At 43.6% G+C, this 20,716-nt stretch overlaps 1 protein-coding gene across 2 annotated transcripts in view; it reads right to left on the bottom strand.

The window, feature by feature from the left end:
* Window positions 1–10: 10 nt before the first annotated feature.
* Window positions 11–20,716, bottom strand: part of LOC112463557 — a 51,108-nt gene continuing 30,402 nt past the window's right edge. The window contains exons 2-16 of one of the 2 annotated variants that reach the window (XM_025030007.1): window positions 14,584–14,758; window positions 12,521–12,616; window positions 10,504–10,831; window positions 10,009–10,064; window positions 9,571–9,725; window positions 9,054–9,223; window positions 8,878–8,927; window positions 8,167–8,298; window positions 7,548–7,589; window positions 7,138–7,331; window positions 5,355–5,580; window positions 2,813–2,942; window positions 2,309–2,616; window positions 1,820–2,018; window positions 11–1,486 (exon numbers count right to left, since the gene is read on the bottom strand). In XM_025030007.1, the coding sequence (XP_024885775.1) occupies window positions 1,322–1,486; window positions 1,820–2,018; window positions 2,309–2,616; window positions 2,813–2,942; window positions 5,355–5,580; window positions 7,138–7,331; window positions 7,548–7,589; window positions 8,167–8,298; window positions 8,878–8,927; window positions 9,054–9,223; window positions 9,571–9,725; window positions 10,009–10,064; window positions 10,504–10,831; window positions 12,521–12,616; window positions 14,584–14,758 (2,426 nt within the window). In that variant the 3' untranslated portion in view covers window positions 11–1,321. Of the gene's footprint in view, window positions 1,487–1,819; window positions 2,019–2,308; window positions 2,617–2,812; window positions 2,943–4,015; window positions 4,242–5,354; window positions 5,581–7,137; window positions 7,332–7,547; window positions 7,590–8,166; window positions 8,299–8,877; window positions 8,928–9,053; window positions 9,224–9,570; window positions 9,726–10,008; window positions 10,065–10,503; window positions 10,832–12,520; window positions 12,617–14,583; window positions 14,759–20,716 lie in introns of both variants that reach the window. The other variant, XM_025030005.1, reaches the window with a different exon arrangement.

Genomic DNA, 20,716 nt, shown 5'->3' with positions numbered 1-20,716 from the left:
TCCTATCTAGCATATTATTAACGTGTCATATTAATTTATCGTAATCCACGATTATATCTGCACAGATGCTGGTTAAAAACGGAAAAAAAGATATTCTAGCGAAATATTTATTTATTAAAGGCATATTACATTTTTACGTTCTAGAAGATAAACACGACGATCCCCTCGTGCGCACGATACTTCGTCGAGGTGAAATTTTCTCAGTTTTTTTCTTATTTTTCACAAAGTGACCACCGCGCATGATGAATCTCGATCTCGACCGTCGCGAGTTTCGCTTAAATATGTTTCCGGCGACCGACGTTTACACTTACATCTCGACGATTAATTATTACGTATTGCGATTTAATTAATTGCTCTATTTGGCCGAATTTGGCCGAGTACGCCAAGGATGTTTGCGAATTCGAGAAAGAAGGACATAGAAAAGAAGAAAAATAGAAAGAAAGATAAAGAAAAGAAGAATTTGCGAAAGAGAAAAATAAGGAGATAGCAAAAGAAAAGCGAAAAGGGAAAGAAGAGTAGATACACTTTAGATATTTTTCGCGTAACCTTACACACACGATCTTCTCTCTTTCTCTCGTCGCGATGATGTCTTTAATTTAATTTAATTTAATCTAATTCGTCTCATACACTAATCACTCTGCGATCCAACCGCTTCATTTTCAATATTAATATCAACTTTACCAGCCGGCTCATAATCGCTTACAGAAAAGATATTGACCAATAAAATAATCTATATGTAGACTTACGTGCTAAATACTTTTTTTTCTCTTGGAACAAACTCTGAGCAGTCATGAAACTTCCGTTCAGTTACAAATCTGCCAGTTGACGCATATAACAATATCTCGATTCGTTTAGAGATCCGGTACAGCTGCGGGGTGCGATTCTAATTTGATCCGGCGTGAAACGGGAACTTTGCGAGATCCTACTCATAAAACTTGCATCGGCGTACTCGGCCCGAATGTGTCCGCTCGGACACGCGCGTGTAATACTTGAAGTTACCTATCCGAACAGAAGAGTGTCTCCCCTCGCGCGCTACCACAATGCTTCCCAAACAATTCGAAAGTCCAAAAGATGTCTACGTCTAAAATATACGTTTAAAAGGCGTCTAAAGCACGTCCGATAGATTCGGATGTTCCTCGGACGTCTAGGAGAGATCGAGAATTTCTCTCAGACGTCCAAGAAACTCCCACGTCTGGAAGATTAAGACCTCGTTTAAGCATGTCGATCGCGTCTTTTAGATATTCGCGTTGTCTGGGTCCGCTGCTCGTTCGATGGGACTCTCCCCGATCGCAACGAAGTTTGAAACTTCCCTCCGCATAACTCATTCGTGGGCGTCGACTTCGTTGTCGATGCGACTGCTACGTATACCGGTCTTGCCTGTCCAAGGATAAATGTCCGGGCATGCTTGGCAGGTCTTCATGTACCTCACCCCACTCTTGTGCCAAAGATTGCAGACCCTCGGGTTGTTGCACTTCTTAGGTCGGTCCTGCATCACATTCGCCATAACGTAATATTCTTAGACCGTGCAAAATTGCACGTAAAATAAAGCTAACTCAAGGATCATTGTTATTATTGTTATTAAAAATTTCAGAAATATTATTAATCGTATAAGATGGTAATTTTAAGCTGGACTAATTTTTAATTATTATGCAATGTTAAGTATTTAATACATTTTAACTGCATCAAAGCTGAACGTTCGAAAGATTTGTTACTCTAATTTAAAAAAAGATTGGAAGATAATATTTCAAATTTCTGGAATAAATTATTTGTGAAAAGATTTCGGTAAACTAAGAGTTAAAGAACTGATTACGAGTCTCACCGGATAATGGCATCCAAAGGGTTCGAACGTGTGCAGGAGCGCCAGAGGCGTTGGATTCCTGATCCATTGTAGCGCCTGCCAATTAGTAATTACCCATACGTCGTCCATCGCGACAATGGTGTCAAGAAACGATAGAAAGCCTTCTTTATGATGCGGTTGAGTAAACCATGCGGCATGATAGAACAGACCGAAAGGCGCCCTGTGGAAACGCGTCAAATTATAAAAATATTAGCATAAATAATTTGCAAGGTAAAAAGAGTCGTAAATTGTTTAATTTTCAATTCCAATGTAAAAGAGAATTTTTTTACTCACATATAATTATTTTCCGCAATTTATGAGTCTTACATTTTATGAAAAGAAATTAGAAATTCATGTGAAAGGGAATAATTATTAAAAATACGTTGGACAGAGAAATTTATTTCATGAGTTTTCTCAATTTGCGTTTGTCTAATAATTGTATGCGCGTAGAGTGCGAATCACTTTACTGACCTATTAGTCGTATAATGCCTCTCGAAGTTCTTAATGAGCATCTTGTATACGCCGTCCGGAGTCGGTGGATTACTGCAGGCGTCTCCCATGGAGCACCTACCTCCATTGAGATCTTGCCACATTACCATAGGAACTTCCCACAATCCTGGATAGGATCTCGTGGGACAGGGCGGTATCATGCAGTCGTGGAAGAGCTTGTAATCCAACGTGTACGGCCAACTGGGCGGTCGGTTCTCATAGATGGGCATGGAGGAGTCGTACGTGAAATTTGTATCCCAGAGCATTTTGAACATATTGTTCCCGCCGACCTGCGCCACAGGGGAGCGTAAAGCAGCGTTACACACAGTCGTAAATTGCTCTCTTGAACGGTGACGAAATCGTTCACCGCGATCGTACAGAGTGGTTCTTGTCGAGCGGAATCATTCTAGGATACTGCTATCGCGTATCTATCTCTTACGTAATATTACGAAAATAAAGAGCGATAAAAAGTTAGAGGATAATTACCGACAAGAAAGGTGCCCTCATTCCTCTGACGTCCTCCAGCTTGACGCCTCCGTATGCAGCCAGAATTTCGCGCTGCCCAGCAACCTCTCGCGCCCACTTTCGCGCCGAAAATTGTTCGCCGAAACTGTGCCTGTTGCGGGGATTTATCGTCGTGTCGATCACTCGGGTTACGAAGAGTTAACTCTCTCACGGCGCACCGATCATAAAGTCGCTGACGACACGTCGGAAACACTATTTTTTTTTCCTTTCATTTTCTTTAAATTTTGATTACATAATCACGTCTCTCGTTTACCTCTCGGCTTTTGCAAAACGACGATATCGACGTACAAAAGATGATGATTTCGCAAGAGCCGTGAACGAGCGTGGTTGTTATGTCATTATGTTACGTGCATTACGTGCCTTTTATATTTACGTATCTCTTATAAATTTTATATAAAAGCAAGAAAACGGTAACAAAATTAAATTCAAGAATTTCCGAACGTGTGTCGAGCGTCACTTCAATTATTCAACGTTCAAAGCGGAAGCGATTTGTCGATTGATATCCAGTAAGCGTGAGGATGACTTATTAACTTCTTCATTAGAGAAACAAACTAGCGTTAGCTTCAATACGTGTAAAAAAAAAGGCGAGATAACTACTTGACGTATTTAATGATCATAATTAATTTACACTTATCCGCATGATATTATAGTGCGTTGATGATACGAGTGATTGTTGGATAAGGCATGATTGCTCGAAGTCGAGCGGCCTTTTAGTTTACGGGCAAGAATAAATTGGAAATCTCAGTAATTAACTACTGACATTGTATATACTTTACTTATAATTATTGTTATTATTATTATCACATAGATCACAGATAGCGTAACTCGAAACGATTGATATTTAATTGTGTAATTAACGCACAATCCATACGTTCTTTTTCTGAATGCTCGAACGACCCAGTTACTTGGAAACATAATTACTATAATAAGCATCAACCGCGAGAGATTTGAAAAATCTCCCGATCGTGCAGAGATATATACGAAACAAAGTGTCAGGCAGTGTCAACAACCGCGAGATTGCGTAATTTATCGCGCGCGTGTGGCTCGTTTAATTAAATTGTAATAAAAACCGTGTGCCACTTCTCCTGGCCGCGGCGCCGCGCCGCGGAGGCGAAATGTTCGCAGATCGGTACAGCGCGTCTTAATGACGATTCGATTACTTACGAGACCGTGTGGGAGGCAATCTCGTGGCCCGAGGCATAGAGGTTTTGAACCTGGCTGTAGTCGGTCCACTCGTGGGACACGTAGAAGCTGGCCGAGATGGGACAGCCGTTGGGGTTCTTTCGTCCCTTCTCAAACAGGTCGGCATAGAGACCCTTGTTCAAGTCGTTCACGGAATCGTCGAAGGTCAGGAGAACGATTTGCGGTATTTCCTCCGGTAGGTAGTCACCTGTTCGTTTCAGGATCCCGTTCAGGATTCAGGATACGAACGGAGGGGCGGGAGGGGGGACACGAGATAATCGGGACGCGCGTTCGAGATCGTGTTGAAATGTATGTCGTAGACGTTTGTTTTTTTTTTTGGAGTATCGATGTGATAGTTTTTTTGAAGTGTTTTTTTAATGATATGTGTGAAGATGTGTCGGTTAGAGTGGCGCGTGATGGGAATGAGGAGGCGAGGCGTGAAAAGAGAGAGAGAGCGAGAGAGATAAAGAACACACAAGAGAAGGCGTTAGTACACGCGACACATCATCATTAGTATTCACGACACAGGTGTGTCGTGCGCGGCCGGTGAAACCGCGGTTTACGGCGTATTACTATCGGACCCGGCGATCCCTCGTTCGAGAGATCGTCGATCTCGTATTTGATGAAGGTACACTTGCGGTTTCACCGGTCGTACGCGGCAATAATATGCGTTTTCATCGTCCCCACGGAGGATCCTCTAATTGCGCGATGCCACTTTCGAAGATGCACAGAGTGCTTCTTAAAATAGCAGGCAGAAGTTCGCGAGCGATTTACGCGGCCGATCTTTGAAAACTACTTAAGGATCTAAAGACCCCGAGGACACAAAGATTTATTAAATCGCAGTACTTGAAGTTAAAAAAAAAAACCCAAAATCTCTCCTTTCTAACGACAGTTTAAATATTAAATGAAGCTGAAGAGCTCGTGGATTCTAGAATTTAAAAAAATTCAAGGAAGTCGAAGAGATTCTTTTAAGTATATCCCTAATAATCAAGAAATTCAAGAATTAAATCTCCCGTGAAATCGGCGGAGTTCAATTACTAATCCAACCGCACCGAATTAGAGGATCCTTCGCGGGCAAATCATTTCCCAATTCAATGCCCGCTCGAAGCGTTCTCCAGGCGGTCGAGTGGACGGGCGACAAGTAGAAATCAGTACGTTAATCGTACACACGTGGCGAACGGAGAAACAGACGATGAATGACGTTCGATGCGAGCTTCGCTCCTTTGGTTAAAAATAGCGCGATGGATGTGTGAAATTCCCCGGTGTTAATGAAACCCGCGCCTGCTTTCGTGATACGTTTTTTTTTTTATTATCGACTTACGAGACCGTGTGAGAGGCCATTTCGTGGCCGTCCGCATAGAGATTTTGCACCTGGCTATAGTCTGTCCATTCGTGCGAGACGTAAAAAGTCGCCGCGATCGGACAGCCGTTCGGATTCTTACGGCCGTTTTCGAACAGCTCGCTGTACAAGGGTTTGTTAAGGTCGTTTACAGCGTCGTCGAAAGTGAGCAGAACTATCTGCGGCGTCTGCTCGTTCGGAATACCACCTGTGCGTCACAGTTGCATTATGTAGCTCGCGATACGATTGCCGAAGCTGCGTCATTCCTCAACGGGATCAAGAAATAATATTTCTATAACGCTTAGCGCAATCACGTCTTTTCTAAAGATCGAAACACTATACTGTCGATTTCAACAAGGTGTTACCTTGGAAACAGTCTACTGGATCAGGTAGCAGGCATTCGCTAATGCGTGATCATATTTTAACATCCTTTCTTTCTTATTAATTTCAAATGCACTATTTATATAAAATTAACAACGCTTGCGTACCAAGATCTTGATTAAATATAAAAAAAATAATATTACTTCGCATGAAAGTTGAATAGTCTTGTTCAAACAGTAATTCTTTTGCAAGAATTTTATAAGTTAGTTCTCAGACATTAAAAGTGTTCTCTATTAGGCATTGAAAATTTCGAAGAAATCCGAATTAAAAGTACCAGCAGCGAGATCGTAACACGCGCTCCCTTTATCTTCGAGATGCAAAGAAACGTTCTGCAGAAGTTATCTCGCCGGGCGAAAGTGAGGCGACACTAAACGATCCGCGTATAACGATATCGAAATTTTACGGTCGCATTTTATGCCGGTAAATAAAGTAATCGGGGATCGATTGGCCGTCCGACGAGCGCCTTCCGGCAATGCAAATTGCTTTCAATTTCGAAGGGCGACGCGCGCCGCGAGCGTATCGAGCGTAGATCTGTTTCACTTTCGAGCGTGCTATGTAACGGTCGCTACGTATGTAACGTTAGAGAATCGGAGAAAGTCACGGCGAGGCCGTCTAAACCGTTCGTCAAACTTAACATTCGCGGCGCGCGACCGCCTTGCGCAATCCCCCGCGGATTTTTCGCCCTGACAATTTCGCCCGCGATCGAATCGCGCCTCCGTCACGGTCCCCCGCGCCCCGATCGGCCGTCCACCGTCGCGTCGGAAAGCGACGAAATTCGGCGACCTTCGTACGAGATCTGCTTTCCAAGACGTCCCACTTCCTCATTTACATTCAGCCGGCAAGCGCCCAGACTTCCGGCACGCGGAATGCAAACTTTTCCGTCTCGTGTTTCTCTAGTTCGCAAAACGTCATTTCCGGTCTACTTAAGTGATACCGCAATGATCAAACTGATTGTTTTGAAAACGAAAATTTAAGCAGTTCGTAGCATCCTTCGGGGATGCAAATTTCATGCAGTTACTAGTTTACTTTAGCCGCGACTTTACAGAAAAGAAAGAAGTGTCAAATCAAGACTTATAATACTCGTATATACGCAACAATCTATATATAATCTTGAAATGAGGTATATATTGCGTTAAACGCGCCCGCGAAGAAAACTTGCTTGAATAAAGTTAAAAGTTTGTAGATTATTGCGTATATACGAGTACATAAGTTTTTATATTTGACGTTTCTTTTTTTATGTGTTTAAACCACGTAATTTTGCGTTCTGGACACATAAAGGTATCTCATTACAATCAAGGCTGAACGTATCTAGAGTAGGTTTAACGAATCACACTGCGTGGTTTTTACGGTAATAAGACTGATTATCACTGCGTCGCTAAATTACCTGGTATATCGGAGCCGCCGCAGCTGCAGTCCGGAAGCAAACAAACGTCCCTACGGCACTTGGCCGCCGGTTTGTCTACCTGCGGCGTCGGATAGATCGGCGCCGGTCTCACTGGAGGATACCTGTAGATGTCAACGAACTCCTGCGCCTTCGAGACTATCTCGGTGGACGGCTTCAAGGTGGGTCGAGATCGCCTGGAAGTGAATTAATTAGAATCGAAAGGATTAAATCGGCGTTAAAAAGAAATCGTCGGATAATACTGTTCCGCGTTTAAGAAACCGAACTGAAAGTGAGTAGCGCTCGGTGTGCTGCGTATCATCATGATACGCTCGCGGATTTATGGAGTGGCACGAGTTATACATCAGCTAAACCATGCCCCGTTGAAGAAAGTGAATTGACAATGAACTTACGGCGGCGCCGTGCCCCGATGGATCTGCTGCGGCCGACCTCGGCTGGAAAGAGAAGAGAAGAGGATGAAAATTGGAGTATAAGATAAGATCTGGAGGATTTCCGGCGGCGGTGAATAAGGAAAATCGCACGTTTACCGCGTCGCGGAGAAAGCGAGGGCTCTTCGTTTTGCCGAGAGCCCGGCGAAATCGGGTCTCGGCCGACGGAAATCGGCACAGGGACGTCCTTTTCGTGCGTCGCGCCATGCGCAAGCCCGGTATGACGATTAAAGAAAATTATTCCGCGGCTCTACTCGACCAAGATATTTAAATCTGTCCGACATAAATAGCGTCCTCGGAATCGCGCGGTGTAACCCGAAAAGTTATTCGGAACACGGTAAAAAGAGTTGGCCAGGCAGCCTTCGTAAAGCACATACGAGACGGATAAATTTCGGCTTTCGAATGGAAACAAATCACCTTTTATGATTTCATATTGAAGGCCGAGATAATATTTATGAGCTCTCCGAGATTTGTTCGTCCTTTTACGTCGCAGATGTAGTTGTGATAAATTTGAACATATTTTACGCCATTTAAAGCTACACGCTTATCGCGAGCAAAAGTTAATTAAGTCCGAGCGTTATACCTCGGTGCGTTGACGGTGTAAGGTCTGTTGGTCGTGCTGGGAGTCTGCGTGCTCGTGGTCAGCGGTATAAAGGTGTCCACGATAACATTCGGCGTCGTCACGTGAACCACGGGATGGCTGAGCACGTTCGTCCTGCAAATGGAATTAATCGAATCGTGACGTCGCGTAACTGCGAATCTCCACCTTGACATCCGTCCAGATCCGTCCCGTTATCCGGATAAAAACCGGCGGGACGGGTCTTGAATCGACTCGATGCTCTCGCACGCACGGTGACTATTTTTAAATGGTGATTAGACGCGACAACCTCGCGCGATCGCGTCAACATCGATACTTGAGATGATAAATTGCTCGAGAGAGGTGCATCCATCAGCGAGGACGCGGTAGACACGAGAGAAATAATTTCTTAAAATAACAGCGTGTTTAAGAGATACATTATCCTTTGCACATTATTAATTTGTACATTAAATGCGTATATTGTTGTGTCACAAAAGAACACAGGATTCAATTTAATCAGAATTAATTTAGTCTTGGAGAGAAACGTAATGCGATAATTTTCCAATAAAACTCAACAATAATTACATTTAAACGCAATTCTAACAATCATTACATCATTACATAAATATCAATTATGGGATAAAATCACATTTGAATCTCTCATTGTGATATTGACATATGATATATTGACAATTAAGAAAGAAGCAATTTTCTTACCTGTACTGTTGACCATCGGAAATGCGGAACTTGTTCTTGTTCAGCTGCGCCTAAAATATGAAAAAAAAAGACATCATTTTTAGATGCATGCAAAATGAAGGTCTCTGCCCTTCTTATAAAGGTGAAACAATTTTAATAATATTGTTTAATCTGTTGCGTGGGACATGTATTCACACCTGATTCTCGTAGATATCGTAGTCTTGCACGTCGTGATTCAGATTATACTTGTCCGCCTCGTTCACGCCGACCTTCTTCGGCTTCTGATATTGCTTCGTGTTCACCTCGCTAATTTTCACGTTTGGTTGTTGTACTGGCACTGATTGATTGATGGTATATTGATTGTAATCTACGTAAAATAATATAAGGTCATTGGAGATCGCATTAATGTGTTTGCAAAAAATTAAGGTAGTTAATTCAGTTATCGCTATTTTTCAACGTTATTCGTTCTATCTGACATATATTTAACATCTATTATCAATCAAAACTAATTTTAAAAAATTGACTTGAAAATAATGAAATGCAGGTTAAATCGTAACAAAAGATTTCATTTAAAGTCACAATTTTTCAAGTTTTGCGTTTTGTCCAAGGTACACAGACCTTGAAACACAAATAACAAATATTCGGAACAGTACAAAATTACTTTATATAGACATTGTTCGAGATTTTAAAAAAGTAATTCAGAAGGTTGCCTACCATCGTCTTTATAAATAGAAACGTCGTCGTCGTAAATCGTGTAATACGGATAACTCTGATCTGGATCGCTGTAATAAGCCTTGGACAAGACCGGTGCCACGGTCGAGGCCAGTGTTTTAGCAAGCCTCGACGACTCGGTGGTTGGAACAGACGTTCTAAAGTGTGAAGAGAAATTAGCGTGGCAAAAGGGTAAACGCAACGGAAGTCTGTTTTCAATTGCTTTTACGATGAAATGTGAAGCGTATCAAGATATCATTTTATTACGTAAAATTTCAATTAAGAGAGAGATATCATCGGAAAGATGGTTGATTGCTGCGTTAACGAGGGATGTTAAAGTTTCGCAGAGAGAAATCACGGTCATCAAATTAAGAAGTCTTACTTAATCGCGACGAAAACCATTTTCTTTTCTCAAGAGTGATTTGTAACTTCGTTACTAACCTGTAATGAGATTCGGCTTGGGCACGTGCGCTTACCAGACTGTCCTTCTCCCTCTCCTAGAACACACGCGACACCATCAACTCAATGGTAACCTTGAATTGCCGCATTCGTTGCTAATTGATTAAATTCACATTCGACGTTAAACGGACGCGTCCGTCGCCTATTCAATGTAACTTTCTATTTGCGTTTTCTCTCAAAAAGAACCGTCAATAACTCTGTATTCATTTATGTGATTGAACCACGAACTGCAATATTGAATGGCATTATGACACGTCCATTATTACTAAAACTATTTAGCTATACTTGTTTAATTGTTTATAATTATTTTAATCTATATTCTGATTAATTAGAAAATATGTTCTTTCAAGAAGAAAATTATTTATTAAAATGTGTATTTTTTGATATTATTTAGATAATGATTATATAGAATTAATTGAGCCAGCTTAAGATAATTAAGCTAATTAATAAAAAAACATCAACGGTATGGCGACTCACCGATATTATATTCCGTCGTAGACCATCGCGGTCGCGCTGCACCTGGCCGATCGTCGAAGGTTGTCCCCGGTACACCCGTTGCTGCCGATCGTTCTCGACCTCCGAGGCGGGACCGTACTCATCCTCATGGTAATTGGTCCTCGAGTGCTGTCGCTGTCTCAGTTGCCTCTCGGTGATCTGCGAGACCGGCGGCGACGCGGTTGTAACCGAGATCGGCTGCCTCTGGATCGGTCGTTGCTGCTGCTGCTGTTGCTGCTGATCTCGTAATTGCTGCTGTTGTTGCCGTTGTTGCTGTTGCTGTTCCTGGAGCGTCTCGAGTTTCGCGGATCTACGGATTGTGACGGTTCGATTTTAAGTGCAATCGCCGATTTGGTCGCGAGGATAAAATTCATTTTTTAGGAAAGCAAAGTTATGCACCAACGAGATTTCTTCTTTTTACTGAATGTTTTATAATATCAACACACGGAGAATCGCACGTAATACTAATGCTGGCAATCGCATACAAATATCTGGTAAGCGAGCGGGCCTACATTTCCGTACAAGAGTCGCATAGAAATAACACAAGAGAATATAATAAATATATCCAGTCGAGGAAGCAATGTTCAGAATTTCAAGTATCCGCTTTCGTTTCTATGCCGTTTGGGAGACTAACCGTGAGACAGTCTAGACGCGCTAAAAATTCTCGGGAGACGTCGCACATCGGCGATAATATATGTAACCGCGGAATTGTCTTCCTAAGGATTTTTTTTTTAATGGCAAGGACACCCGGAATTCGCGACGAAGCGAATCGTTGAGAAACTCTTTCCCGATTGCTCGTGCACAATACAATTAATGAGTATCCAGTCTGCGCGTTGCCCAACTTCGGTTTTATGTAACGGAGAGACCCGGCTGTCGTTCTTGCTCGAAAAGATCCGATCTCGCATACAAATACGTACACGTTTTTATTTACGCATGCAACAAACGAGGCAAATTAATTAATTTTAACACGTATACACTACGTACTGCTCGGCTTGCTCGGCCCGTTTTACTTTCCTTGAACTTTCGTCTGCTCGAGGATAATAAAAATGTCATCTGTATACCTTATATACGTTTTTCAGTTTTCGCACGCGTTTTAATAGCCACGATGAACAACAATGAGTAACGAAAAAGCAATGACTCGGCGGTATTATTTTCTGAAATGTAACAAGCCCGCTCGAACGGATTCGCGGCGTTTATTTTAATCGCAACAATTAAATTTTAAATTGGAGTAATTTATGTTGGAGAGAAATAATAATAAGAAACGAAAGTGAGTCCGTAAGGGTTTACAGGCGGAACGAAGTGGCCTCTAACAACGCGCCTGTCGTTCGAGCGTACGTTATTTTTTTTTATCGGCGCATAATACCGCCGATATATCTCTTTTGCCACATTGAATCGAGAGTGCGCGTTCGAGTATTGCGCGCGAGATTATTCGACGCGTCCGCAGCCGAGAAAACGCGATCGCGAGGTTGTTCTATCGAAACTAATGGCTCTCCCCGCGAGTCTCCTCCGCGCTCGCCATCTACTCTAGTCGCCTTAATCGACCGCTGTTTCTCTTTCTTTTCACTCTCACTCTCGCCTTTTTCTCCCATCGGTTGTCGCGAGCGTGGGTGAAGCTAGCGAACGCGCGTATATGTGCCTGCGCGAGCACACTATTGTTTTGCAATCGCGACGAAAACTAAATCTCACGTGTGGAATGCAATGCTCTACTACTCATATCGTTTTTGTAGCGAGACACACTTTGCAAAAAAATAAGAAACACTTTGTGTACGCGACGATCCATGTACTTATTGCAACATGGCATGTACAGCGAGGAAATAAAATAAAATAATGCCAGTGGTAAAGACAATCTTATAGTAAAATGTATTCCCAAAAATTTGTAGAACGTTATATTAATGCGAATTTATAATTATTGACGTACATAATTGAAAATTACGCTGCGGAAATATTTTTCAAGGTATTCCGTCGAATGTGAGATATCGAAATAATCACAATAACTCACCTCTCCAAAAGGGGATCCTCCTCGGCCTCCTTGTTGGACGAATGTCCCTCCGGGCAGCCTACGTTTCGCGGCCAGTCACATGTCTGCAAGTCGTGGCTGGAGAAAGAAGGCAAAAAATTAATTCGGATTTCTCAGTATCGGATCGTTAATGTTCATTAGATACTACGGTGTTACTGGCCGAACACGCGAGTTCTCGTCGAAGTCCGTCGTATCATTAAAATTACATTTGCACTAACGCGAGAGACGTATCGCTTCCCACTTCGCTTATTTCACATTACGTTTCTTTATACACAACTTGACATTTTTCCCTCGGTTACGCGAAAATTATCCTATACACAGTTCTCTTCCGCTACTTACGCGTCACGCTAATTAAGGCTCATTTACTCGCCGTAAGTAAAAACACCGTAAGTAAACGCACGACATACATATACGACGTAAAGTGCAAAGCTTTTATTTTCGAATTAACGCGAATGTTCTTGCGGTTGCTCCAGCGGGATAAATGATATTTAAATAGCATTATGACACCTAAGAATTATCAAGGCAATTCTGAGATTATAATTCCTAGATCCAATCATCCGCCAAGCTTTCCATCGCACGTACAATCCGTATAATGAAATCGTAATTAAGTGGTAAAATGTCCAAACGACTCATGCAAGACTCGAGAACGAGCGTTTCCCGAGAATTCCGGACCCCAGACCCGTCTGTCATCGAGAGAGCCGCGTTTGGCGCGTCGCTCCTGGAACCGCCGCGCCGGCCGTCTCGATCTCACCCGTACTTGGATATCGCGTTACCATTAAGCACCTTGGGCTTCGGCGCGGCGAACTCGTTCACGCTCGCTCGTATCGGGCGAGGTGTGGCTGGATCGATTTTTTTCCTTTTCTCCAGGGTTACGCGTACGACCCCCTTTTACCGTGCAAATCCAGACGGCGAATTGAAAGTAATTCATCGCGGTCGGTCGAATATCGGCCTCTCGGGTCTCGTGTAAGACATAAGAGAGCTGATAACGAGATGACATTCGCGTTCTTATGCCGGTTCTAGACTGGAGGATGAGCCGACTCTCGGCTCATCCGCCTTCTATAGTGTACGTGACATAAACTATACATAACCTATAGATTTTTACCCGTCTACACCACTCACTCGGATGAGCCGAGAGTCGGCTCATCCTCCAGTCTAGAACGGGCATTACGTGTCGAGACACGTGAGTTGCATCTCTAACTCGTGGTTTGATAAACTAGCTTCACGCTATTCGTTTAAACTCCATTCTTGGAGGATATATACCCCGAGGAATACATTTTCCGCGGCGCGTCGAATTTTCGATCCGCGGCGCTGCGCGCTCGCGGGAAAGTGCGATTCCGTACGCGCGGCAACGCGAAATCTCTCACGAATCTCGTAATGCAACTCTGGGAGCGCGGGACGGGTCGCGCGCATCCGGCCCCCTCATATATATACGCCCGCTCGACGATTGCACGCGCGTACGCCCGATTCGGCGCATCCATTAACGCTCCGTTCGCCTAATTTCACTTAACTTCGCTAATCCGCGACCGTATTAGCCGGATCGGTCGCGGTCGTCAGGACTGGCGCGGAGTCGTTTCCACGGTGCGTTGCTTTTTTTCCTCTCTTTTCTCTCTTGGAGAACGCACTCCGCGAAGGTGATCGCAAACGCGGTCGTCGACCCCCGCGCCTGCCGGCAGAAACTCCGGTAACGAGTAAAAGAATTCCTCACGTCGACCATCTTCTATTATCTCGCACGTAATCTTAGAACTCGCGAACGCTTACACGCGGGATTTTTAGTGTCCCGACACTAAACGTTAACGTTGCTGCGGCAATATCAATATTATTTTTAGAATCATAGATTTTCCACGAGATTTCCTTTCGCAAATCGGAGCGGAACAAAGACGAGACGCGTTTGATTTATCCACGCTAAGTATTAATAAAAAAAAAAAAAAAAAAAAAAACGTTCTTTCCATAATGAAATGTCGAGTCCACGGTTTTCTAAATACGGACTTGATTTTTCCCTTTCGCTATTTTTTTTCTAGCATATTCGTGCTTCTAGCCTCGCGTACCTGTACATGAGGCCTCCCGTGCAGGACTCCAGCAAGGCGCCGCCGAAAACGCACACATAATACTGCGTGCAGTCACGCGGATGGGGATAGTATCCAAATTCTTCGGGGCACTCAAATTCCAGGACTGCCTCATTTCTGCTGGCTCTCGCGCTTCTCGGAGTAATCCGTTGACATCCTGGAACAAAAAGAAATGCCTTTCAATCTAAAGTCTAAAACATCCGCAGGTTGTTCAATCCTTCAGCGTATACAACGTATCAGAGGACTTAATTAATTTGATATCAGTAACCTCGTTAAAGACCAGCAAGGTCTCCTATCTTTTGCCGAATCACAAATGAATTATCGTCAGATCAAAATTCGCGTCTTAAATCCCCCGCGGGTCTCTATCCGATTATACAATGCATATCCGAATCGGACATGCGTCTGATCCTATCGAAGCCTATACGGCCTCTGGCATAGTCTATCCGATCCTAGATCTCCATGGAATTGCGAAATAACATTTTTATGCAGCCCGCATTGCGAAACGGTAGAACAAAGAAAGTCATATAGGAACATAGTGCGGATTAATAGGCCTCATACGGATATATAAAACCGACAACGTTTGTTTTAAGATTGGCAAAAGTTATTGTTGCTCCTTGCGGCCGGATTACCGTGCAAGATATAAACTTTCGTTAATTTTGTACAAGTTTTTTCATTTTACATATGACATAATACATATAACGCATTTCAATAAAATTTATAGGATAAACTCGGGTAAGATGGCCATAAAGGAAAGATAGCCAACCCCCATGTTCTCTCAATCTAGCTCGTCATGAAATATGGAATGAACATGGGTGTGCCATCTTTCCTCTATATATGGTCATCTTACCTAAGTTTACCCTACTTTCTAAAAATAAATTTCTTTTAAAGTACATTACTTTGTAAAATTGATACACATTTAGGTAATAATCAATTAATAAACTTATTAAGCTCTTAAGTAAATATATTTTATTCAAACAAAACGGTTTTTATTAACGTTTTCATGTTTGATTCATACTTCAACTTGAAATTTCATCCCTCTTTAAGAATTAAACTCCACGTTATGCATGAGCCAATGATTTCAGAAGCTGAGAGCACGACGTAAATGTAGATTCATTAATTACACGAACAAAGCGTGCGTCAACGTGTTGGTGTAAATTATGATTACAATCTATTTATTCCGACGTGGGGCGAGTCGGGCCATGAAATGTCGTAAACATTTTCAGCTTCGAACGAGCTTGACATGATTGCTCGCCGTATATCATCGTGTACCGCTTGTCCTACTCGCGTGTTGAAACACGAGCGCGATAAATGCGGCTGTGGGTTGTGCAACGGAAAAAGTAGCCGGATTTTTGGTCGACCTTGCACTCACGCACAACGTGGCTATATCGAGCGAACTCTGCTATAACGTCCGAACGTGTTTACCGGACCGCCCTGGCTCGAAAGGACGGTAACTGACTCGCTTGGAGAAACGCTCTCACGACAGTCTCGGCAAGGATATCGGCGTGGTAAGGTGGAGAACGTGAAAGACATAGAAAATGCGTCGCGCGTGGAGAAGCCGCAACAATGCGGAGGCATTAATTTTCCCGAACGCAACGTAAGCACGCAAAACGACACGCACGAGGAAAAACAGCGAGGCGGTATATATGTACGCGCGACGCGCATCTCGCGTTGCCCGGGTTTCGCAATCCGTGCCTCTCTCGCAAGAGGAAGCTCGCGAGAGAGCCTCTGGGGTCTTTCACGGCGAGGTTTTCCCTCTGATTATAGAGCCCGGGTTGATTAATAAGCGCCCCTGGAAACCGGGATAATTGCGACTTAATGAGAAAACGTGCAACCGTGGCCGAAGAATGGATAATCGGCGTTGTCGGAAGCGCGTTCCATTCCTCAATCATCGGCGGAAAAATGAGACAGAAAAAAGATTTAAAAAAAGAAACAAAAAGCGTAAAATTACCAATGACGGAGCCGATTACACCGTTAAATATTATAAAGAATAAAATTTAAACCAATACCTTAAGTTAAATAACATTTTGTTATTTTTAACTGCCATGTGTGTCGAAATTTATTGTCTTAACACAAAACAGTATTATTTTAACTCCATTGGTTTAGTTAAATTAACATATTGAGCAAAAGCAGTGGGGCGACCTATAGGAATGGTTAAAACTGACTCAAATTGGGTATGATTTGACACTACGAATTTGACAGTGTGACCGGCGCGCGACGGATGGAGCATCGTGAAAGCGAGGTGAAACAGCGCTCGGAGATGTGCGCACACGTCCGCGTTTTCCAACGTTTTCCGCGTTGTCTCGGATGGGACGCGAGCCGGACACGGCTGGATTTTTAGTCACGCGACGCAAACGCGGGACAAAAGAGTTATTATCGTTATTGCTTGACAGTTTTTTGCTTTCCAGAAGCCACGCCAGCGTTTGCGCGCGACGCGAACGCGAATCGCGACGTGTGGTGCGCGCGGCCACGCGTGGGTGCTTCGAGCATGTCCGAGTAGCGTTCTGAATGCAGACGTCTGCTTCCCATACGCATGTAGGAAACCATTGCGCAATCATCGGCGGGTATGCGCTCTATGACGAGCAATAACGAATTTGTCTGAATACTGGGCGCGCGAGCGTGCATTATAGTCGCGGCGATTAAAAATTAGGTAACCGGAGTGGGAAAAATGAGGGAGAGATCTCGCTTTTGATCGCTGGGAAGGAGAGATCGAGAATGCCAGATTGATTTCCAGAGAATGCGACTAATTAAGTGAGCGCGCAACCGCGCGGAATGAGCGGGATATACGAGGGAAATTAATTGCTACCCCCCTTCCGCCCGGTTAATTCGCGATGCCCGGGATAATGGCGACGAGTTTTATGCGGTATAGCGTGAGTTAATGCACTTATGAGGTTTACGAGCCTAAAAACGTATGATAACTGTTGGCTTGACTCTCCGTGCAATTTAATTTCTTCTTGCAAGGAAAGTACGTCCGGTTTAGATCCTCCTATTACGTAATGTTCCTACAAGAGTTTCGCGAATATGGAGAACGTTTATTATTTAGACCTGCAAGCGCAAGTCGCGCTCGAACCAAATTGCATGACAGAGAGACACGGGTGCAATTTACACACGCACGTATAATTACGCATTTCGCGGCGCAAGACACGTTTGTCTTCCTGGCGGCATTGATCGAAAGCATCGGCCACAACCGAAGTATTCGGTCGCGAAGGTCGCCGGGAAATGCCGGAACGAAGGAAAGAGGTGGATTTGAACGGGATACGAACGTCCTCGACCGCACGGATGCAGAAGGACGCGTACGCGGCGGACTGACGTCAGGGGAATCAATTTCAACACGGAGATTCCGATCCCGTTCTCTCTCTTTCTCTCTGGCTGTCGTCAACGCGGCAGTCGACCTCGAAATCCTTCACTCGCGACCTTGAAAGCGAGGTCGCTGTCCTTGCCCGCGGGATGGTCCAAAATCTTACCTTCAACCGTTGTTCCAATCTCCGATTGGGGCGATCCGTTTCGAGGAATGAGAAATAATGAATATTTTTGAATATAGAATATTTTCAGGGACTTTTTCATTGATCAATCTTTCGTTATCTAATTTTTAATGACGACTATTTGCAAAATTCCGGATTGAATCCACGTTTGGATTAATTGTTACGCAGGTTGAGAAGGTGAATTTGTCCTGAAACACGTTTCAACTACCTTGTGTGTACATATATCCCGACGTTACATAAGAAATTCACACAGTAACGCAATTTTCCATCGCGTCGCTGACATTTGACGATGGAAGTGGAATTACCTGCGAAATATAATGCAATCAGGTATCTCTGCGGCCAGCGACATTCTAGTGCGTTAGTCAGTACGGCGTATCGTCAAATAATACGTTCTAGGAGTGTGCTTGTGGAATATAACGCACCGCGACCAGGTGAACGCGAGAACGTTGCACCCGGCACACAATAAATGTCGCGTGCCGACCTAGAAATTCTCAAATGATGCGTCGCGATTGCTAAAGTGACACAAAGTGCGTTGCTGCCTTTTACGGTTGCTAAACATGTATCCAACGTGTAGCGCTGATTCGCGTTTCACTGAAATCTCTGATCGCTAATTACACGAACATCTCACGTTTCACGATTGCATTGGTTGCTAATTGTAACACGACCACACGCCACGCCTCGTGTTGTATACAAAACACATTTTCTACTATATCTAAGCAATATTATAATATTAATATCTACAATTGAGATAATTGAATATATCGACATATATTTTCTCTATTTTTCAATTTCGTGTTCACTAACTTCTTCTAATTTTATTTTCCATTAACATTCTTGAAGACCTTTTTATCCAAGGCCTTTTCCTTGATATCGAGCTACAAACAGAATTTGTTGACAGAGTTAAAGGCAAACACCTCTTTATACATTCTCGATAATGGAAAATAAATGAGAAGTACCGGGTTCGGTGTAATAAAAAATTGCGAAACTTTTTTACAGCAGCTGTTTTGCAAGAAACTGCAGTTGTCGATGTCACTCTTTTTGTAAGTGAGAGAGTGTGTGTGAAAGAGAGAGAGAGAGAGAGAGAGAGAGAGAGAGAGAGAGAGAGAGAGAGAGAGAGACGGTCAAATAAATTTCTCACGAAAGGGTGCGGGTAGAATGTAGGCGCGATTTGCACCATTGAACGATGCGAAATCGCGGACTCAACTATACTCTGCAACTCTGTGATAAAAGAAATGACAGGCAGTCGTTCGCTAAAGAATCAAACACCTCTCTCGTAAGTCTTTTTACTTTTTACGCAAGTCATATTGCAAGTGAAATAGTATTTGTATAATAATTTTTTTTTCCGCGGCGAACGCGTGAGGTGATATCGCAGCTGTGATGGAAAGGCAGCTCCTCGACGAAAAGACGTTGCGAAAATTGATCGGAGACTACGCGCACCGCGCACCTGCGGCGAGTGATTATTTTATACCGCGGCGGTCTTTGAATCCGGAACTCCGGGCAGGGCGTAATTTATTAGTGTCTCATATTCGTAGTGTATTTACGCAACGTGGCACCCGGAGCAACCGGAACCGCCGCTATCGAAACGGCGTCACCAGGAAATCGTTCTGGCATATCGGCGCGCGCTCTCCTTATATACTTGTAAGCATATAAAATCGCCGCCTCGTAACGATCCGTATACGCGATTATACGTGTACGCTGTATGTGTACGACCCGTATGAATATAAACGCGGCTTTTTCCGCGGCTTTTCCTAAGGCGGCCGCGCGCGGTGGAAGTCCTCACGGCGACAGAACGAGACGCGCGAGGAAAAGAAGGACTTCGCGAAGTCTGAGAGAAGTGAAAGTCATGCGAACGGAGAGAGACGGAGGAGCGCGCGTGAGGGCGAGGGAAATAGAGACAGGGTGACGAGAGAGAGAGAAGGGGACTCCCGACACAGGATAAAAGAGTCGGCGAGTGAATGAGTGAAAGTGAGCTGGAATACCGAAGCGGTGCTCTGAAACTGGAGCGCCGCTTGCATAATATCGGACAGTTTATACAGTTTAAGGCGTTCCGTGTTGCACGGGCGCCCGTCCGAAGTCGTGTATATATATATATCCGCGCTCAAATCAATAAATCATTGTGTACGTGACGGGGCGACGATAATTCGTAATTACGTCGGAAAAAACAATATTCGCAGACTTTCGCGGTTTTCCGCGGCGAACGGTCAAGGAGGGAACTCTGCGGAGAACTCGCCGTGTTTCGTTCCCTGCTTGTTATAAGAAGTGCAGTATTTACATTTAATATAGCTGTATACATAAATTAAATTTTTTGTAATTAAATTAACTAACACTTACTTTTTTTACTAAAGCGATTACCTTCTAATATTCCCCTTAAACTTTATTTATTGTATCTGTAAAACTTCTTACGGGATATTTATTTGAAAAAGATAATTAAGCGGAATTTAAGAAGAAATATCAGTCGCGGGCAATTTAACTCTTTATTCTATTATATAGTCGTCACTTTGCAGTTGCTCGGATCGGCGGAAAGGAGAAAAAAAATTGACCCGACTGTCTATGGCAAATCAACGATTAGAACGGTCAAACATGGGCATCGCTCGATCTCCATTAACGGTGGCAGTACACATGCTCGGTATCACGTG

The sequence above is a fragment of the Temnothorax curvispinosus genome, unplaced genomic scaffold (genome assembly GCF_003070985.1).
Source record: "Temnothorax curvispinosus isolate PA1 unplaced genomic scaffold, ASM307098v1 QBEX01013431.1, whole genome shotgun sequence".
NCBI lineage: Eukaryota > Metazoa > Arthropoda > Insecta > Hymenoptera > Formicidae > Temnothorax > Temnothorax curvispinosus.
The sequence above is the reverse complement of the archived record's forward strand: the minus strand, read 5'-3'. Positions and strand labels throughout refer to the sequence as shown.